At 41.2% G+C, this 21,897-nt stretch overlaps 1 protein-coding gene across 1 annotated transcript in view; it reads right to left on the bottom strand.

The window, feature by feature from the left end:
* Window positions 1-19,000, bottom strand: part of SYNPO2 (synaptopodin 2) — a 211,252-nt gene extending 192,252 nt beyond the window's left edge. The window contains exon 1 of the mRNA XM_066573885.1: window positions 18,791-19,000. Within this exon, the coding sequence (XP_066429982.1) occupies window positions 18,791-18,895 (105 nt within the window). The 5' untranslated portion in view covers window positions 18,896-19,000. The remainder of the gene's footprint in view (window positions 1-18,790) is intronic.
* Window positions 19,001-21,897: the final 2,897 nt, after the last annotated feature.

Raw genomic sequence — 21,897 nt, 5'->3', positions numbered from 1 at the left:
AAAAGCCGCAGCGGCTTCGGCCCGGCCGCTCGCTTTCCCGTTGCGGCCGGCGCTCCCATAGAGGAGAGCGCGGCCGTGATGAAAGTAAACAATAAACAGACATGCTGCATCTTTTGAAGCCACGGCTGCGGCGGCCGCAGCCGCGGTTTCAGCCGGGCCTATCGCAGTGGTTTGGCCGTCCCGTGTGGATGAGATTTCTGAGATTAGGGGCCGCGGGCGGATTTGCCGCGGCGAAATTCCGTGCGGCAAAACCGCGGCAAATCCGCCCTGTGTGAACCCAGCCTAATAGTGTTTTTTACCCTTTTCACCCCCATTTTTTAAAAGTTCTTTTTAAAAAAGTTCATTTTATGGTATGCTAAATGGTACCACTGACAAATACAACTCACTCTGCAAAAAATCAAAAAGTTAGGATTTTTTTGAAAGTGGGAATACCAGAACTGTAGAATGTAACCTGGACACAGAAGCATCGGGAAAAGGTTAACTGTGGTCCAAAAAGTATTTCAATTCAGTAAATTAACAACATGTATGTAATTGAAACCTTAACTTTTGAAACAATTCTGCTTTTTATCTTGAAGTGTACATGTTTATAACATGTAGCAAGGATGAAGACACATGCAATTAAAATTTATATCATGGCCTGGCTTAGTAGGCCACAGCCAAATAACCACCACTCCCATACAATTGGGGATGTGCTGGGATTGTTAGTGACAGCTATGAAATACAGTTTAACATATGAAACAGATAATAAATGAGGCAAAAAGTATTATTTTAAAAAGAAATCCCAAGCCAAATTATGTAATGAGTCAATCCAAATTAATCCAAGTCAACAGTGCCAATGAAAACAATGCAAATATGCTGCTCTTTCCTTAAGGTAATGTTGTATCTGCTTTGTGATTGAGCATGATTATAGTTATTTTTCCATTCTTTGCCTAAATACTGATAGAAGACTTAATAGTAGAACCTTGTTTTCAAATACTAAATAAAGGGGGGGGGGGGGAGGACCAAAATGGCAACCAATCAGAAGATGCACCTCAAGAGACACAGCAAAATGTGCAACAACTTGGAGCTGCACACATTAATAAATATATACATCAATGTAATTTCCACTGCTAAGAAAACGTTCCAAAATATATGTGCGGTCTACAAAATATTTGAGGAAAATGAGAGATTGTAAAAAGTGCTGTGGCCAATTTCCCACAAATTACTCTAAGCCAAGGAGCACATTTTCTGAGTCTTGAACATCTCCAAACAACTAAGGTGAATGATTGCAATTTGGAAGCGGACAATGGCAGTGAAAACGTTGCGGAAAGTAGGAGTCAGTCCTCCATTCTGCAGGCTATAGAGTTAAGCTGGGGCTTATTCTTCAGACAAAAGCAGGTCTCAAAATTTCAGAAACCAACCATCTGTTAAATATTCTCAAGAGGCAGCCTCTGTTTTCACCAAAAAAAATGTGAAAAAAAATTCAGGTGAGGCTATCTTCCTGTGAAATGTGAAAAAATAATTAAGAACAACTAGTTATGAACTAGAAAATGTGTCAAAGATAGTACAGGAAGTAGTGAATCCTATAAAAAAGGACATTGACTTAAAAATTTGCTAGTACAAATAAAAAACATTTTTGCTCATATATGATTTGTCGAAAAAAATTAGGTTGACTATTTAAATTAATGTACACCAACATGGTAATTTAGGCCTCATTCACATGAGTGTGTGTTTGCACGTACATAGGTACGCATAAAACTGCGCATCCACGTACGTGCAAAAACATGCATGAATGAAGCTCTGTGCACCATTGCTTTTAATGGGGCCGCTGCTGCCGCCGGTGGCCCCATTGAAAGCAATGGCCTGCTGGCAGCCCCTGCAGGGATTTTTGGGGAAGGGCTTTAAATATAATCCCTCCCCTGAAAATCATCTCTAGCTGCTGTAAAAAAATTATATATACTCATCTCTCCAGCACTTTCGGGGCTCAGGTGCGCCTAGCTACTTGTCTTCCTGAACTGTTCTGAAGCTCTTTTAGCAGGCGGAGAATTAAAATCCACGCCTGCTGAAAGGGCTGTATCTGATTGGCTAAGCGCCCAGCCAATCACAGGCAGTGCTCAGCCATTCATTGAATGGCAGCTGAATGCTGCCTGTGATTGGTCACAGTGCTCAGCCAATCACAGGCAGCACTTGGCCATTCATTGAATTCAACATAGATGCTGAACAATTCCCTTCCACCCTACGCACTCCCTTACTACATATTTTGATTGCATGCAAAAACAATCTTTTCAACCACTGGAATAGCAATTCAATTCCTTCCATCTCCAAAAAAATCAATTCGGTAAATATAATTGGTGGTTTGAAAGCTTGCATTCAGGTGCTCTCAATAAAAAAGAAAGATTCACAAGAGATTGGACAGCCTGGCTCCAGAGTTCCTACTGCTCTACGTCCACCTTAATACATCATTGATGTTCCTTATTTACATACAATGCATTCTTAAGCCCAAAACTTCTTATACTCATATATTAGCTTTATACCTACTTGTTTGAAGTTATTTGTTCAAGCATACTGTTCTTATTGTAATTTTTCAAACTGATACCTACGATTTCTTACTTGTATGCTCCATTTTACTTTATTGTTATACTTGTTAAAAAAAATTCTATAAAAAAAACTATTAAAAAAAATAAGTTTCAGGAGGGAAATGTGTTTATTAGGAAACTAAATGCTAGAACAAAGAGGCAGAATCTGAGATGAGTTTGTGAAGATCAAAAGCAATGTCAGGAAATATAATTTTACTGAAAAAGTAGTAAATGCTCAGAAAAGTAAGTGAATTTAAATATGTCTAGAATAAGCGTAGATCTATCCTAAGAGGAAAATAAAAAAAGAAATAATACAACTGAAGACTAGATGGATCATGTGGGCTTTTTCTTCCATCAGTCTTCTATGTTTCTATCCAGATGTTCAGGCTAAACTCAGAGAAGTTTGAACTGCCTACAATTAGAAATACAGAATACATGGTATGTGTAGTTATTAAATATGTATGGTGACACACATGGGGAGGCTTTTTTGTATATAAATACTGATTTGGAAATTCAATATATATACCTGCTCTACAGTTACCACTAGAGTTGAGCGAACATACTCTGCCGAGCTTGATGCTCGTTCGAGTATTAGCGTACTCGATGGTGCTTGTTACTCGAATGAGCATCAAATCGTGTTCGACCCCGCCCCAGTTTTTGGCTCCTCCCCGCTGTGACGAGAGAGAGAGAGAGATCCAGCGCCCCACATACAAAAATGCTCAAATCTCCCATTGTAGTCAATGGGGTTCGTTACTCGAGTAGAACTCTCGAATTTTACGAAAGGCTCGACTCGAATAACATGGACCAGAGCATTTGGGTGCTCGCTCATCTCTAGTTACCACTTAAAGGTGTTGCATCACAATTTATCAACTATACACAGGATAGGTTGCAGCGGGACTATGGCTGTAACTTACAGACACAATGCCGCTCCAATAACTGGGGTCTCAGCTTCTTAGCCTCGTGGTAATCAGCATTGTACATGTACTACACAATGTATGAACTACCAGCCAACGCATATCGGAAAGAGGTTATTGCCATAAATAAGATTGGTAACGCATAGGAGGTTTAGGCATTGAAGCAATTTTTAATATGCTAATCAAATAAAAAGAAGTTTTATGGATATTGGTGGTGCTGGATTTTACACATACATTCTGGAATTGTTCTTCACCTGGCAGTTCTGCTCTTCTCAAATTAATTCTAAATTGACTGAAGATGGATGAGCTGACTATATGTTTTTTTGTACTGACACAGACCCCATGTTTTCAGGATTGTGTGGTTCTTGGTGGTGAGATCCCTACTGTGACCTATCTTGTGGTTGGGTGATAAAAGTCAGTTGTGGGAATACCCCTTTAAAGACATGCCCCCTGGCTCCCACAGGACTAATACATCATCACGCCCAGTTCCTACTTACAGCCTTCTTCTGATTTTCTAATGTATTAAATAAACATTGGGAATGTCAGTTTAAGAGAACCCATGAGTAGCCAAAGTAAACAGTAACAAAACCTCTGCCAAGTACATCGGGCAAATTGTTTATATGACAGAGAAAAAAATCCCTACATATGAGCAAGTAAAACCCAAGTCTACACAATGGCCAAGGTTAACGTGAGGATAATGGAAAACATGACTGCAGCATGGTCTCACAGGAAGCATTACACTGCTAAGACTAATGTTTAGTAATAACTAATGACATGATATATGATGAAGTTGGTGAAATGAAGGATTCATGTCCAGCACCAGATGGCATGCAAGCTATTGCCACTAGCCGAACCAGACCTAAGTTGGGAAGCAGCGGAAAAGCAGCTATTTGTCACAGTGGTGGCGCTGCTCTCCTCCCATGAAAATATGCAATTCCAGGGAAAAAAGGTGACCAAGATAATAATACAAAAATGGGAAAAATAAAATAAAACATTTATTTCCTCTGAAGCGTGGTGTGGTACCTCAGTGAAGATGCTAAGTGGTGGGAAGGGACTCCAGGAGGCAGAATTAATGGTAAAAACAGCAGGCTGCAGTTCTACCCACCCTTCCTCTCAAACCCCCAAACAATGCTCTCCTAGACAAACTCCTCATCCTTTTCTTACACTAACTGCTACTGACCAACCCGAGAGTAGGGCCTTTCTACCAATAATAAGCTGCCTATCTGCTGGCTACCTGACTTATGCCTTGGGACTAGGTTGAACCTTGTAAAAAGCGAAGTGTGATTGGCCAACAACAAAAATGCAAATTAAAGTGACATGTTCATTGATTAAGCAGCTCAGACTCCACAGTGTTTTATGGAGTGTACAACTTCTGTACACTACACTATCATGAAATAATATACCAATCTGTCCATTTTAAATGACCCAATAATATATAATGTACTATAAGAAATAAAACTCTTCACTGGGACTTGCTGCTGGCACTGATTTTATCTGCTGTACAGTTCAATTAGAGAACCTAGGGATTAATCATTCACAGCAAAAGAAATATGTTTTTTCATCTGTGTAAACTGGAATCTACATTGATGTTTTATTCATTAAAGGGCTGATTTAGAAAAAGAATATGTGTATGATGTAAAGCGTTGCTGAAATTTGACAATTAAAGTTTTCTTTACAAAGTACTGCTTTCTTACATAGATCGTTATAACCTCTTTTACAAACATTCCAGTTTGTACTATCTTTGTAGTTTACATTAGAACTTTTTTAGCTTGGGAACAGGAGATAAATAACAGTAAAAGCTTGTCTTTTCTAGGCAAGTCTTATCCAAATGACTTGTTAAAGCAATGCCGTATGAATGCAATGGAGTGGGTTCTTCTTTCTGAAAACACTCTATTAGCCCAAGTTGAAAGCTTTGCAAATTTAGGACCCTACTATATTAGACCTGGCTCGATTGTGTAATTAATGGATGGTCCATAGATGTCAATGTGTGTGAGTCGCTTTAACTGGCAATGGGAGTTGATCACAGTTAGTCCTAGCAGTGGGAATCCCACCAATTCGCTCATCTTTGGGAGTCAACTGCAACCAAAAGTTGTCATGCTTGATCAGAATCCATTGAAATGAATGGGATGTACAACTCTTAGTGATTTCAGCATCTCTCAGTCCTGTAAATTAACATGAATTCTAAAACGAATATTAACCCTTTGCAATACAATTTTGGATTGAGGGTTTGCTAGGGGGCTTTCTCTTTCTGCCATTATACAATGGCGCCATCTGCTGGCTAGAGCCAGTACTGAGGTATGGGACATGCTGGAGAGGCCCCCGACAACAGAGTGGCCAGTAATCTACAGTAAGAATACCCTGCTGAACATCTTCCGACATCAGAGCTGTACAGCCTTCAATCAGAATGTCTTTAGACATCAGACAGTGGATTGGAAAGGGTTAAATGTACCAATAAGTTAAAAGAAAAGCAAAGAATACACAGACAGCAGAGAACTCTATGATTTAAAGGGGTATTCCGGTTACATAAAGTTGCGGTCAAGTGAATGCTAATTAAAAATGATCAAAGTTTGCAGTATCATTCTGCTTTGGATTTTGTGTTCATATCTCTAAAAACCATTAACTTTTCGTGGCACTTCAGAAGTGTTTCTATTCACAGGTTGCCTCTAGATACTATCTGTAGGCATTCTAGCGCTACTGGTCAGGCTTGGTCAGTAGGAATGACCAAAGATGGCTTTTTTTTCTCTTTAGCTCTCAGGATCAAATTGCTGACCGATAGCAGGGCATTGTTTAGGGAATTGTGAAAAATGCAGTTTCAAGCTGCATATAAACAGGGATGTGGTTGCCATCTTGAAAAATAGCGATATGGTGCTGCGGGGAAACTTCAGAAATGGAGGACAAGATAAGAAGGTAATGTCAATTCCCAGTGAAGAGTTTTATTTTTTATGGTACATTATATGGTGCCATCTGCTGGCTAGAGACAGTATCGTGGTATTGGACATGCTGGAGAGGCCCCCCAAGAACATAGCAGCCAGTAATATACAGTAAGAATACCCTGCCGGACGTCTTCCAACATCAGAGCTGTACAGGCTTCAATCAAAATGTCTTTAGACGTCAGACAGTGGATTGGAAAGGGTTAAATAAAAGCCTTCAACTTGCGGCTTGCTTTGATTTGGACGTGGAAAGCTCTCTATTATCCTTATAATTTACAAGGGACATATTTTCTAATCTCCCCTATATTAAAGGGGTTGTCCCGCGCCGAAACAGGTTTTTTTTTTTTTTTAAACCCCCCCCCCCCCCCCCCGTTCGGCGCGAGACAACCCCGATGCAGGGGTTAAAAAAACAACCCGGTCCGGCGTCTTCATACTTACCTGCTGAAGATGGCCGCCGGGATCCTCTGTCTCCATGGACCGCAGGGCTTCTGTGCGGTCCATTGCCGATTCCAGCCTCCTGATTGGCTGGAATCGGCACGTGACGGGGCGGAGCTACACGGAGCTACACGGAGCCCCATTCAGAAAAGAAGAAGACCCGGACTGCGCAAGCGCGGCTAATTTGGCCATCGGAGGGCGAAAATTAGTCGGCACCATGGAGACGAGGACGCCAGCAACGGAGCAGGTTAGTATAAAACTTTTTATAACTTCTGTATGGCTCATAATTAATGCACAATGTACATTACAAAGTGCATTATTATGGCCATACAGAAGTGTATAGACCCACTTGCTGCCTCGGGACAACCCCTTTAACAAAAATGTTTCTTACGGAGAAGGATCCCTACTGTCTGATCTATATCTCTCTGCCCCTCTTTCAGTGGGTAGTAATATCCATTCTGTATATTGTGTTTTAGTGACTTTTCCTAATTCTGTAAAGCCTGTTTCTTCATGGCCCGTGACAGTGGTATAGCTCTTTGTGCGCCATTAGTTCAGTTAGATTGTGTTCGTCTGTAATTGCAACTGAGATAACAATCGGACCACATTACAGAGATCCAGGTAATTCTAAAGGGTTCACTTGCTTTTTCCTGCAATTGGAGCAAATAGAGGATTGTAAATTTTCTCATGTTTGAATTTCTTTTCGAGTGAGGTTACATCTGCTGTACAAAAAGTTATGAACTGGGTTTAGATTTGTATTCAGCACTTGGCAATTCCGATTAATAAACTATGACCATTGCACTTGCCGTGCTAAATGTTATTGAATCTGCTCTATTAAAATGAAAAACAGTCCGTCAAATAGATCTCTAGCAGCTTATTTCACCAAAAGAATAAGTGGGAAATGTTTGGGGAATTGGAAGTTTAGTTGAAGAATGGACCTGGTATACATTAAAGTGAAATACACGCCAGCTTCCCCGTGTCTGCTCTGCTATCTAACAGCTAATTTAACATGCTTCTGAACTATTAGGCCATAATTCATCCTGGCATCTGCTCTTTTGAGGAGGGATTAGCTCATTGTATTGGATTTTAACTATACATTTAAACCATGATCCTATGGATCATTTACATTGAAATATAAGCATTTGCTAAGCTGGTCCCGTTTACTCTATGTCACACAACACTGCTGCAGGTTTAGCACTTTATCTCGCCTTAGTCACCACTTCATTATAATGGTTTGTTTTGAGGTTTTTAGAATTCGAGCTTTGAATTATAACAATGAAGACTTTATTACCTCTCAATTGAGTTGTATGTAATAAAACAATGAGCTACAGCCAATCATTTGAATCGTAAATTCTACAGTATTTATGTTCTTTTTTAGTTTAACCCCAATTTACCGAGAAACTCCACTTTTAATACAGAATGGACAGCCCTGTGATAAATGGGAACTGTTGGCAAGTATGACAGTGCTGGTAGATAATTAAGCCTCATATATATATATATATATAGAACAGAAAGTATTGTTTTTTGGATAAAAATAGATGTTTGTCTAGTAAGGTTCCAATTATCATTTCCCGGGGTCCAAAAATGAATTTTTTGAAGTTTCTACAAGAGAATGAAGTTGAATGAAGTTGCTACAAGAGAAATCGGTACTGTTATATCTTGTCTCCACTGGGACTAGGGGTGGAGACAAGGGTTGTCCTGGGTCACTGACAGGTGACGCCCGCAGGAGTGGATTGTCTAATGAGGCCGCGTTACCCCCCTGGCTCCTGTAAGTGTTCGGCTGACAGCTTTTGTAGCTTTCCCTGCCATAGTAATACCAGTCCGCTCACCTCCCCCTCACAAGCTGCCATGTCTACTGACGTGCACCCCCATCACCCAGCCACACTGACACTGTTCACGCAGTACGTGCTACTCCTGTGATTAGGTGCCACCGCAGTGAGTGTCCTCCTTTGCTCTGCTCCTGTCCATGTAAGGGTCTGCTGCTGGAGCCGCTTTGACACACTTGCTCCGCTCGGATCTACAGTACTCCCCAGTATTATGAGATGTGTGCTCCCAGCCAAGCTGTCACAGTCCCCAATATTGCCCTAGCGGGTGTCTGATGCTGCTGCACTGCAACCTCCCTCCACCGCCGGGTATGTGCCGTGTGTTGCGCTCCCAACGCACACCTCCCTCCACCACAGTGTTGAGGAGTACAGCGGCTGACTGGGGAGCCACTTCTGGACAGTAGTGGATGAATAAACCACTAAACCTAACCTTAACCATACCCCTAACCCTAAGGCTTTGGGTTAGGCGCTTGTCCCGCCCCATGGATGGCGCTCTGCGGCCCCCATGGTTAGAGTAAGGGTTATAGTTAAGGTTAGGCTTAGTGCCTTATGCATCCACTACTCTCCTGAAGTGTCTCCCCCGCCAGCTGCTGTGATTGCTCCTTCTTCTGTGTTGCGAGAAGCAACTGTCCTGAAGTCTACAAGTGGCAGCCAATCCACATGTTGGCATGTGAGCAGGGCTTTCCCTGTCACTGATGCATGTCACCACCCATACTTTTGGTGGAGACAAGGCACAACAGTACCAGAGAAATGTTCCCCTTTTAGTCTATATCCGTTATCATAAATACGGGTCAATTTGTAATTTTAGTAAAATAAGCTTCCTTTGCTGTTAAATGCAAATTGATAGTTAAAAATTCTAAAAGTATGCATTTACAGTCCCACTAGCGGCTCAACAGCACGTGGTATAAGCAGCATGTGATTCTTTCAAGGAGACTATCTGAATTCCCTTATTGTATCTAAGATATCATACTGTAGGACATTGAAGCATGGTTACATCATGTCACCTTTCTCCAGACCAGATAAATGTGATACAATACTTTTACTATAAAAGAACATAATTACTCCATAGTAACACAATGTTCTATAGTAATATGTATGATTTCCAATTTCAATTTTATTTTGTCACCATAGATAATGATAGCTTATTGGAGGGATCCATCATTCTTGCCTGACTATATATGCTATGCCACCTGATGTACACTGGTTTGTTTGATAGCATATTAATGTGTAGCAAATAATACTTGTCTGCTGACTAGTATATTGCTTGAGGAGAATCTACTAATCAAACATTTCTCCACGATGGGTACAAAGAAATACACATATCTTAACTGGCTTGCTAATCGTCTTCTTTTGGCATTTTTTACCCTAACCCTGTGTACTTTAAGTAAAAGGTAAATACTTTCAATAAAGATTCACTATTAAACATTTTTTACCTGTCATCGAGACAGAAGATGTCATAGGTGAGGGCTTGTATTAGTCATTAGAATGTATTCCCTATAGAATGTTCTGAGTGACCCGTCCCTTTGACGCAACTATAAGATGTGTTGATGGGTCTCTGATTGAAATCATGCACACTACCATCCTATTGATTTCAATGGGAGACCTATTGACATAGGTCAGAGATTTAAAGTTCTTTAAGCTAAAAATAAAAGAGGGTGGTGCTTTCAGTCTCTGAGCCTGATCAGGCCCAATGGCAAGTCAAAAAATGTCAGTAAGTAAGCATTTACTTAAATAAGGGGTGCGCAACTTTTTCTGGTCTGAGGGCCACATTGCCATACTAAACCGTGTCCAAGGGCCACAAGAGTATTCCCATCTGAGATATTTATGGTATATGACATAATAAATCTAAGTAAATTCCACTTCCAGGAATCCCATCTATAAGAAAATTGGGGTCATCTACCCCCCTAATCAGCACTCCAGAGAGGAGGAGACAATTCATGTGGCTCTCTCCATTGTAGAGGATGGATGTCAAAGCAGTCCTATAAACTACAATGGAGAGAGCTGCATGTATATACAATGCCTCTAACTCATATACTAATTGCTGGAGTGCCAAACGGGTCAAGAGACTTTATTCTCCTAATATATAGGGTACCCAGACATTGCTATACAGTGCACCCTTAATACAGGTCCTAATGCATAGGGGACCCAGACATGGCTACACAGTGCACCCTTAGTACTTGTCCTAATATATGGAGGACCAAGACATTGCTACACAGTGCACCCTTAGTACTTGTCCTAGTATATAGGGAACCCAGACATGGCTACATAGTGTTTCCTTAGTACTGGTCCTTATATATAGAGGACCTAGACATGACTGCACAGTGCACCCTTAGTACTAGTCCTAGTATATAGGGGACCCAAGCATGGCTACATAGTGCTTCCTTAGTACTGGTCTTAATATATAGAGGACCCAGACATGGATGCACAGTGCACCCTTAATACTTGTCCTAATATATAGAGCACTCAGACATGACTACACGGTGCAACCCAAGTTCTTGTCTTAATATATAGGGGACTAGACACTACTACACAGTTTACCCTTAGTACTTGTCCTAATAAATAGGGGTCCAAAAATGGCTACACAATGCACCCTTAGTACTGGTCCTAATATATGGGGGACCAGACATGGCTACACAGTGCACCCTTAGTACTGGTCCTAATATATAGGGGACCCAGACATGTCTACACAGTGCATCCCTAGTACTTGTCCTAATAAATAGGGGTCCAAAAATGGCTACACAGTGCACTCTTAGTACTGGTCCTAGTATATAGGGGACCCAGACATGGCTACACAGTGCACTCTTAGTACTTGTTCTTATATATAGGGGACCCAGACATCGCTACAAAGTGCACCCTTAGTACTTGCCCTAATGTATAGGGGACCCAGACATGGCTACACAGTGCACTCTTAGTACTTGTCCTAATATATAGGGCACCCAGACATGACTACACAGTGCACCCTAAGTTCTTGTCCTAATATAAAGGGGACCCGGACATGGCCACACGGGGCACATGTAGTATTTTCCATTCCTGTTGCCCTACTATGTTTCACTTCTCCTCACCCTGATATGGAAACTACATTTGAGCACACACGCATAGATATTTCTGTGTCCAGATGTTTGGGGATGCACAGAATGGCATTCAAGGCACCGAGACCGTATGTTGTGCACCCCTAATCTAAATATTATTGTATGCTTGCAGAGACTGTTATGTCTTTATGTCAGCATCACCTCGTCTCCTGTTGAAGGATATACGAGATACAAATGTTCTTCTTTCTAGCAAAAGTCTTAAAACTGATCAGATGCTGCATTTTCCATTACCATTTTATGCTCAAGCAGGAATATTCTAAATACCTGTCCTGCTAGGGATTTGTTCACTGTAATGGAAACCATGGCTGTAACATAATAAATAAATAGATAAGAAGCACTTTCGCATACTTCACCAGTTTTCTCTTTTAGAGGGCTTTAAGACAATACAGAAGGGAGTTCCTATTTTACTCTGATTTTTCTTGGACACATGCCTGCTTTATACCATCAGTCTTGCTGTTAGAAAAGGCCTGGTGTGAAATAATACAGGCCTAGACTGACGGAATTCCAAAGCTTAGCAATGGAAGCACAAAATCTGTATGTGGATAAAGTGAAAACAGCAACTGTAGCTTAGGAATAACAACAGAGTTGGCCATGTGAAGACTAAATACACTATTGTTGGGCAGTCACACTTAAAGCGACCCTCTGGTTTTGGGACGAAATTCTGTCCGAGGACTGGAGAAGCTGGGGGAGAGAGGGTATATAACTTGCAATTATTCTTCTCTGTTGTCCCTCCAATCCATTGGTTCCAAGTATTATTTTCAGCCATCCTAGATGGCCAACACAATCTTCAGGATACCTAATCCCCACAGTGCATGGTAGTGCTAGACTACTGATGTACTATGCAAAAAAGAAAAAAAAGGAGATCCAGTTCCACGAGAGGTGGTGAGTTCTCTTTCAATGGAAGTCTTCAAACAGAGTTTGGACAGACATCTGTCTGGGATGATTTAGTGAATCCTGATTGAGTAGGGGTTTGGACCTGATGACCCTGGAGGTCCTTTCCAACTCTACCATTCTATGATTCTATGGGAAAAATTTATAGTGTTTCTCCTTTTTTCCACTTTTGTACTGATGTGCTATACCTGCTCTCTGATTGGCCAGAGCTGCTCACATGAAGAATACTGACCAATCAGAAAGCAGTGCACAGACTACATTACGTAGTTAGTAAATTGCTGCAGCCAATTTGGACAGCTGAAAAAGGTGCAGAAATTGCAGATTATTTTTTTTGGGGGGGGGGGGGGGGGGAGGATGGGGGGGACAGAGAAGACCCACTACAGGTAATATGCCCCCTGCTCTCTTCTGTCCTGTAACTGTAGGGTCGCTTTAACCACTTAATGATTAGGCCTGTTTGGGCTTTAAAGCAAACCTATAACATTGAAAATGCAGTCTAATCTTAAACATTATGTTATAGAGCATGAGGAACTGAGTGGATTAATATATAGTTTTGTGGGAAAGGATTCAGTATAACTTGTCATTTATTCCTTAATTGATTTAGTGAATCCCACACTGAGCAGGGGGTTGGACCCGATGACCCTGGAGGTTCCTTCCAACTCTACCATTCTATGGTTCATTAAAACCTCTATAAGTTTAGACTTAGTGGTCTTGTGGGCGGTCCTAGTCAGGGATTTACAGCCTTCCCCGTATGATTGTGCATACATAAATAGCTGTCAATGTCTATGCAGGACTGCTCGGACAATTTCTTTATTCACCAAATTCACACTCCTAAAAGTCCTACTGGGCCGTGATGAGTGGTTAAAAAGAGTAACAAAATGATTTCACGATTTACTGTAACATTGAGAGTTAGCAATCTATATAGTGTGAATGGGACCCTGTATGTGTAGCGAGACTGCTAGGAAACTGTGATCTCAGCTGTTTCAGTTACTAGGTATACGCTGTTGCAATATCTATACTGTTTATTCTATCTGAAAAACAAAGGTATTACAGTACAAACAAGCCCTGTGATGGTCTCTACTTAACCCGACTCATAGGGACTCTACCAGAATTTACTCCACCCTCCTAGTGTGAGCTGGATGGAAGCTATTAATTCCTTGGGGACTTAGCCTGGTCTAGATTAAATTTAAACCATAAGGGATTTTGTATTGATTTATGGACTAAACCCACCTTGATGCGCCCGGGGATCCTTCTGTGCCATTTTGTAAGTTTTTGTGTGAAGCTGATAAATCCCACTGCATAGGGCCCAGGTTATCTTCCCTTTTGATACGAGCTTGCAATTTACCTTATGTACATGGAGAATGTCAAGTACACTGTAACACTATTCTTAGGAATGTTATATGCCTTGCCAAACTCTTTTCATCTGTTCATACATTTCCAAAGAAAGAGTAAAGCCACAGAGTTGTGCTTTGCTTTCATTTCCCACAGTCATTTTATATAAAGAAGCTCAGATAGGCTTCGGAGGGGGGGGGGGTCACCAAATCGACCCCGGGTGGAGGAGCCTAACTTACACTGTGTTCACAAGCTTAGAGAAGGTTCCGGTGGAGGCACTCATCAAGTTGATGTGGAGGTGAGAGTAGTTACTGTTTCTGTCATCGTTAAGATACCTGAACCCAAAGGAAGGGGTGTACCTCTAGAAGAAAAGTATATATAATCAGGTGATCAAGTGAGGGAGGCTAAAAATTGGATGAATGAATCCTGACTTGATATGTCTGATATAGGCTACTTTATACTTGGAATATGTCCATAGAGAGCAAAGATCCTGCACTGTTCCCTATTAGCTAGATCCTCTATTAGCAAAGAGCCTAGTGTGGCGCAGAGTGCTAGAGCCGCAGAGTGCAGTCCTAAGCTCTTGCTCACGACCTGAAGGTTGTGGTTTCAATCCCTTCATGGTTCAGGTAGCAGGCTCAAGGTTGACTTAGCCTTCCATTGTTCTGAGGTTGGTAAAATGAGTACCCAGCTTGCTGGGGGGTAAAGATCACTGGGGAAGGCAATGGCAAACCATCCCGCAAAAAACAGTCTGCCAAGAAAACGTCACCCTAGGAGTCGGTCACGACTCCTATTAGCAAGCCGCAGTATATAAGCACAGCAAACAGAGCAGCTGGGGAATTAATCATATTTTTTTAACAAAATTCCTCTTTAGCCATGATATAATTTATAGTGGAGAAGGAATTCACCATATCTTTCCACTTCCTACTGAAAGAAATGTATGAACTGAATGCAGCTACCTGTCTTCATTTTTTAAAGTAGATCTATTATTAACATATGCTATTAATGATAAGGCAGAATATTATGATGCAGCTGGACACAGTTCTCTGCAGAGCCCAACTTGTCCCTCTGTCTGCAGTGCTTTAAATGAGAGCAGGAGAGTGTGGGAGGAGTCAGACACTCCTCTCTTTCCCTATATCCTTCCAAGTGATTGGTGGCTGCTGTGTATACAGGCACATATACACCAGCTGTCATTTAATAGTGTGGAGGGTGGAGGGGAATCTTCTCATGAATACAGCCGAATGCTATGAATTCACTGTATTTTGCATTAACTGCTCTTAACGCCCCAAGACATACTGTACATTTATACAGTCAGAACTATGTAGTTATGTGCGAATGTACATCATAGTGATGGTGCGATTAGTCGGCAGCGTACTATGAAGACAGGTTCACTTTGATTAGCTGTAACGCTACAAAAAATATTGTGGTTTGGCTATTAGGAGCGGTTTAAGAACACATCAGACACATAATTATGAGTCCGGAGTATTTCTGAGGGAGCATTCCTCCATCCTCTTTATAGTGATTGGCTGCGGTGGGGAACATGCTCCCTTCACAAATGGACAAATGTGTCTGGTGTATTCTGTGATTGATCCCATCAGCCTCTTGGCTTATATTTTATGAGCCATTTTAGCTCATAGGAGAATGGACCTATCCCATACTATGTTGCACATATATAGCGCAGCATAGTCTGATAACAGATCCACATTAAACAACTGCGAGAACATCACTTGCATATGGGGCATTTATTGATGGACCGATCTGTTATGGCTTTTATACTTTCTGAAACCAGACTGTACTTCAGCAATGGCTTTGAATGAATGGTTTCAACTGCTGTGCTGAATGCAAAGTGATTAAAGGGATTCTATACTTTGGACAATCCCTACTTGTAAGTAAGGTCCCCTGAAAATAACATCTCACCACATCCCCCAACTGGGACCCCAGCAATCAGCTGTTTTTTGTGGAGAAAACCTGCCAAGAAGCTGCAACACCACAACCTGGGAAATCAACCCCTTAATGCATTTTCCCCTACATGTATTTTGGGGAAAAGGTCTCATTCCCACATGCCGACGTACACGTACAGTAAGTGATGGAGATTGCACAGGTCCAGAAGTAGAGCCCAAGTGATCACCATGGGAGCCTGACTGATTGGCAGTTTAACCCCTTAGATGCCATGGTCAGTGCTGACCATTGTATTTAAGAGCTTTGCAAAGGGAGAAGCCTCCTTTACTCTCCCCGCAATAGAATCGTGGGCCACTAGTGTTTGCAATGGCAGCCGGAGGCCAAACTTTGGCCTCCGACTCTGCCACTCAAAAAAGCCTATTAGACTCTACCAGAGGGGGGCTGGTTGTTTGGCTTATTTTAATAACTAAGCCAACTCACTTTTTTCATGGCCAATGCAGAGACAGATAGGGGGTTGGCTTAATTCTTGAAATGAGTTCTTAAAGCAACCACCTGCAATCATGTCACCAGCCCTGTGATGGGAAATCTATATTATATGATCCAGTGTCAAAATAGTGCCAGTGAAGGTAACTTACACCAAAGGACCTGGACTGGATTGTGGTAAGCATATTTTCTCAAGATAACACCCCTATATAAAAATTGGCTTATAAATATGAATAAAACTGTTTAAAAATTGCTAAACTTGTCCACTCCCAATAAACTATGCCAAATTTTCTCTTCATTTAAAAATTTTTTTAAGTGAAGCTCACAAAAAAATGATTTCTTTGCACAATTTTGGTGTACATCATGATTTGTATCAGTGTTTCAGCGCAGTTTAGACAAAAAAAAAATAGTGTAAAGTGCTTAAAGGAGTAATTCCACCAAAAAGTTTATCCCCCAACCACAGGACTGAGACCCCCCGGGATTATGAGAACAGTGCACCCCCACCCCTTATTAAATGGAATGGCAAATAGATAGCTTGGTTGTCTCTCTCAGTCCTATAAAAGTGAATGGGAGTGGTGATCATGTATGCGCACCATGGCTCCATCCCCTAGGGGTGCACCATTCTCATGATCCATTGGTGCCCTAGCGGTTGGACCTCCTGCAATTATACATTTATCGCGTAACTTGGGATTAGGTAATAAATGTTTTCATTGGAACAAATACTCTAATAAATCTGGGCCACAATGTCTGGTAAGGCTTTTCTGGTAAGCACCATTCAAAGAGGTCTCCATCTCACATACTCACTCCTAAGGTGCTGTCCGGGTTCTGCCCTGCTTATCTATACTGCAGGCATGATGTTATAGATAGGAGAACGAGCTTAGCAGATTGAAATATCGTTTTATAGGGGAAGATTTAGTATAACTTGCAACTTGTATTTTATACATTTAAACCTCTGTTGATTCTGTCATTCACAGATCACTCCCAGTCACTGATAGGACCGCCCATTTGACTGTTCAGCTCAGAATGTGCAGAGGTATAAATGTATAAAATGTTTAATGTATATATATTGTTTTATGGGGAAGATTCAGTATAACTTGTAATATATATATATAATATATATATATATATATATATATATATATATATATATATATATATTATATATATATCTGCTCAGCTCCTTCTGCTCCACAACATGATGCCTGCAGTTTGGACAGCATATTAAAGCTGACAGAGTCCCTTTAAATCCCCCCCAAACTGTAGAAACTTCAACAATTATTGAGGCAGTACAAAAGCATCCCACTAGGTGGCAAGATTTCACTATGCCTATGTGTGTGTGAAGATGCTAGAGAGAAAATGTGAAGATATTTTTCTATCTTGACTAATTTTCACTAGTAAATTTAGAAAACAAGAAAGACTTTTGAACTTTTCTGACTGTTTAAAACAGGAGTTATGCATAGCCTGAAATATAACGCATGAGGCAAAAAAGATTAATATTGAATGTTGAGCATATGTTGCAGAGCTGTATTAGAATTCAACCCATTGATATACTGTTAATGATGCTTTTTAATTAGTGATGATAACTGAGTTCTGCAAAACAGCTGAGATATATATATATATAAATACAGCTGACATATATATATCCCGATGCCTAGTGACACACTCAGCTCCACTACATCTGTCTGCGATTATAGGTGCATCATTTGTTATTTTACATTTTGCCAATCTCTATTAGACAGAGAGAAGTTATACTCATATGCTGTTGTATAGGATAATTACAGGACATGATGTAGATAACTAACAAACATAGTCAGAAAGTCATGAAAAAAGTTTGTGTATTCTTGTATACAAGGTGTATTTATAACTGCAACATCGTGCGGTCAGGATTTGATTTACCCAGTACAAGTGGTCCACATAAAATGGGAATCTTGTTTAGAAGTATTGCTTGCATGCCGTTATAATGACATTAATCATGTTCCCAATGTAAACGCTACCACATTTGTTCCTTCTTGCAGTGCCCCTGGGCTGTATACGTATCTGAAACTTATTTAAAAGTTCTCCAGCCATAATTTGTGCCCAAAGTTATTACAAGTTATCTGTGCTGCATCAGTACAATGTGTAAGCCATCATTTTGTGAGAGTCTGTCATGAAGAATTCCCACTGATCACTGATGATCAAAGACTTTCTTGCAGCTGACTTAAGACTTTGGGGAAAGTTTAGGGTGCTGTTACACAAGCGCTCACGTTTTGCCAACAACTGCGCTTAATAGCACCCTCAAAGTTCTGTTTACAAAACCAAGCCCTACATTTAAAGAGCTTCATCATATTATACCAGTGAGGGCAGAGGAAGTGTACACAAGCATATAGCACTAACATACAAGCACAAAGTAGAACAGCAGTAATCGTGCGTGGTAGACATTGGATGCAATGACGGTAGAAGTCCGCTTACCTTGCAAACATGTAGAGGCTCTTGGTACCCTTCACCACCTTGCAGCCTGAAGCCCCAGGGGGCTCCCCCACTCATTGTGACACAGATATAATCCCCAGTGCCCATCTTGATTTGCGTCTGAGATTAAATTCCTTTCTTGATGATGGCAAAAAAACTTTTCTAACTTGCAGCTGAGTGGTATAGGCAGACCAGCTGAGTATGTGCAGCACCACTCAGTGACTTATTGCACATTGAAATGTGGTTATGGAGGAGGATGGAATACATTCAGAGAACTCCAGGGATCAGCCCACTGCACGTCATAGGGATGTGTCCATCCCCCAGATCCTGGGAAAGCATCAGTCTTCTTTTCCAAAATATTAGCACTTGCCAATTTACTGTAAATTACTTCAATTAGCACACAAAAAAGTGATTTTGGACAGTCAACGAGGGTCGGCAATTGCAACCTAAATATTAGTACGCATGATTTACATGGCACAAGTACAGGGAATATATTAAATACAAGTCTAATAGGATTCAGACGTGCGTATATTTTTGTTTCCTTGTATGATGCTGAAACTATGTAATACACATCCTGCATCAAAGAAGCCCTCAAGCCAAGATTTCAGTGATTGCTATGTATGGACATTTGTGTACGTCTTTATATGCGCACAACTATACAGAAAACCCATGCACAAATAAGTCTCTGTAAAGGAAGGTGTGCAGAATCGCTGTATATGTGTGAACACGCATGTGCTTGTATACTGGTCAATCAAGTCAGGTTCGGCATTAAGCTGTACACACTGAAATACAATATTTGAGTTGACACGACCACTTTAAAAGCAGCATAGATATCCTTTATTGAGTGAGGGTGGCTTCATATGGGAGTATTGCAAAATACACTTGCTGCTGCGCAAGTTTTTTGCGCAGACAGCGAGTTTACTTTGCACACGTATGTGCACACTCGAGCAAACACTGCTAGTTCACATGGGCGGGGGAATCATCCCACCATGATTTAAATGGCTATAAAGCCAAACGAGGTGCCGGTGTTAACGGGTATGTGCAGCATTTTGCGCAATACCACATATACATATAGACCTCTATGGACCTCTGGTGTGCAAATGCGCACAAAATAGAGCACCACACAAGCAAAAAAAAAAAGGGAGAATGAACCCATTGACATTAATGTACACCTGTCTAAGGCCCTAAGGCTGCTTTCACATCTGGAACCTCTAGTTCCGAGATTGTGTGGCAGATCTGGCACAAAATACCAGAAGTAAAATGCCGGACAGGTGAGCAGTAACCAAACGGACCCCATTGTAGTCAATGGGTTCTGTTTGGCGCTAAACGCAGAAAGATAGAGCAGGTCCTATTTTTTTTCGTGTATGCGAAATGCGAGCGCAAAACATGCTCATGAGTATGGACTCACTGAAATTAATGGGTTCTATTCTCTGTATTTTATGCGCACAAAAACATGCACAAATACGGTTGTGTGGAGAAGCCCTTAGGTCCATTGCGCAAGATTAAAAAATGCATGAACTAAATAAGTGACAGACTATACAATGAGGATCCTGCCTGCAAGGACTTAGGCTAACTTCACACTGGCGAGCCATGAATCATGGCCCCATATCGTGCTCATCACCATGTGAATTCCCCAAGGATGAACATCAGTTCGGAAAAGAAGCAATCCTCCTGCTGTGGCTGATAGCCGCAGTGGAGGATCGAGGAGTTTCTCCTATTGTTTTCAATGGGAGACTTGGTGATGCTGCGGTCGGCTCTATTGAAGACAATGGGCGCTGCAATGCAAGACCATGCAGCAAGATAGAACATGGGTTGATTTGTTTCCTACATAGCATTGCATCTCGGTGCCAAGCAGGAAAACATCACTCATGTGCATGACCCCATTCACACAACGCACAAATCTCACATGATTTTGACACCCGTATAAAGGCAGCCTTAGGATCTATCAGGGAAGGCAACAATTGTGGAGAGTAAAAGCTGTTCATATGGTAGTATAGTGGCGGTAGGGATTATTGTATGGTGCTTTAGGGTTTAAACTCATCTCCTTAGATACTGGTACTTGGTTTATTACAAAAAATGAAGCTTATCTGTTACTTATGTTAACAATTGAATCTGTTCCATACTCTGGTCTTCTGTAACTTGGTTTATTACATTTGTTGCAACTTGTTTATTCTCTTTGAAATAAATAAAAAGATCTTTGAAAAGAAAGGAAAAACATTTGAAGGGAGGGGGACAGTCTGATATGTTGGGCTAGGGAATTCCATAGTGAAATATATTGATGACAGTTGTGTGAAGTGCAGACAAGAGGAGAACAGAGAAGAAAGTCCTGTGAGGACCGGAGGCTGTATGTTTGAAGGTGTAAGGAGATTGGGTCGTAGATTTATGGAGGGGACAGGCTGTTGACAAGCTTTAAGTCAATATTAATGTTTTGAACAGAATTCGCTGGACAATGGACAGCCAGTGAAGTGATTTGCAGAGAGGAGTAGAGAGGGAAAGGTGGATTAACCGGGGCAACAGAGTTGAGGATGGACAAGAGGGATGCAAGTGTGTTGGATGGGAGGCCACAGAGGAGTCTATGTAGTCTAGGTAACAGATGATGAAGGAATGCGCTAGCATTTTTGTTGACTTGACATTGAGGAAAGATTGTATCCAAGAGATGTTTTTGAGATGGAGGTGGCTGAGGCTTGTATGTACGGTTTGAAGGACAAGGCAGTATCAAGGTTACCCTGAGGCAGTAGACTTGTGTGACTGGCGAAAGTATAGAGTTATTAACTGCGGTTGATAAGTCTGGTAGGAGGATTGAGTGACATGGGGAAAGATGATGAATATAGATTTATAGTTGAATTTTAGAAAGCAGAAAGAGAAGGATATAGATGACAGACGCTTGGGATTCTGGATAGCAGAAATGTAACATTAGGGCCAAATAGGTAGATTTGAGCATTTCTGTAAAGATGGTACCGAAAGCCATGGAATTATATGAGCTGATCTAAGCCAAAGGCATAGATGGAGAAGAGTAGGGGTCCCAGGACAGAGCCATGTAGGACATCAACAGAAAGAGGGCAAAGTTAGGATATGGTGAGTGGTTGGGAGACACTCAATATTCAGTCATT

The sequence above is a fragment of the Eleutherodactylus coqui genome, chromosome 7 (genome assembly GCF_035609145.1).
Source record: "Eleutherodactylus coqui strain aEleCoq1 chromosome 7, aEleCoq1.hap1, whole genome shotgun sequence".
In the NCBI taxonomy this organism is placed as follows: domain Eukaryota; kingdom Metazoa; phylum Chordata; class Amphibia; order Anura; family Eleutherodactylidae; genus Eleutherodactylus; species Eleutherodactylus coqui.
The sequence above is the reverse complement of the archived record's forward strand: the minus strand, read 5'-3'. Positions and strand labels throughout refer to the sequence as shown.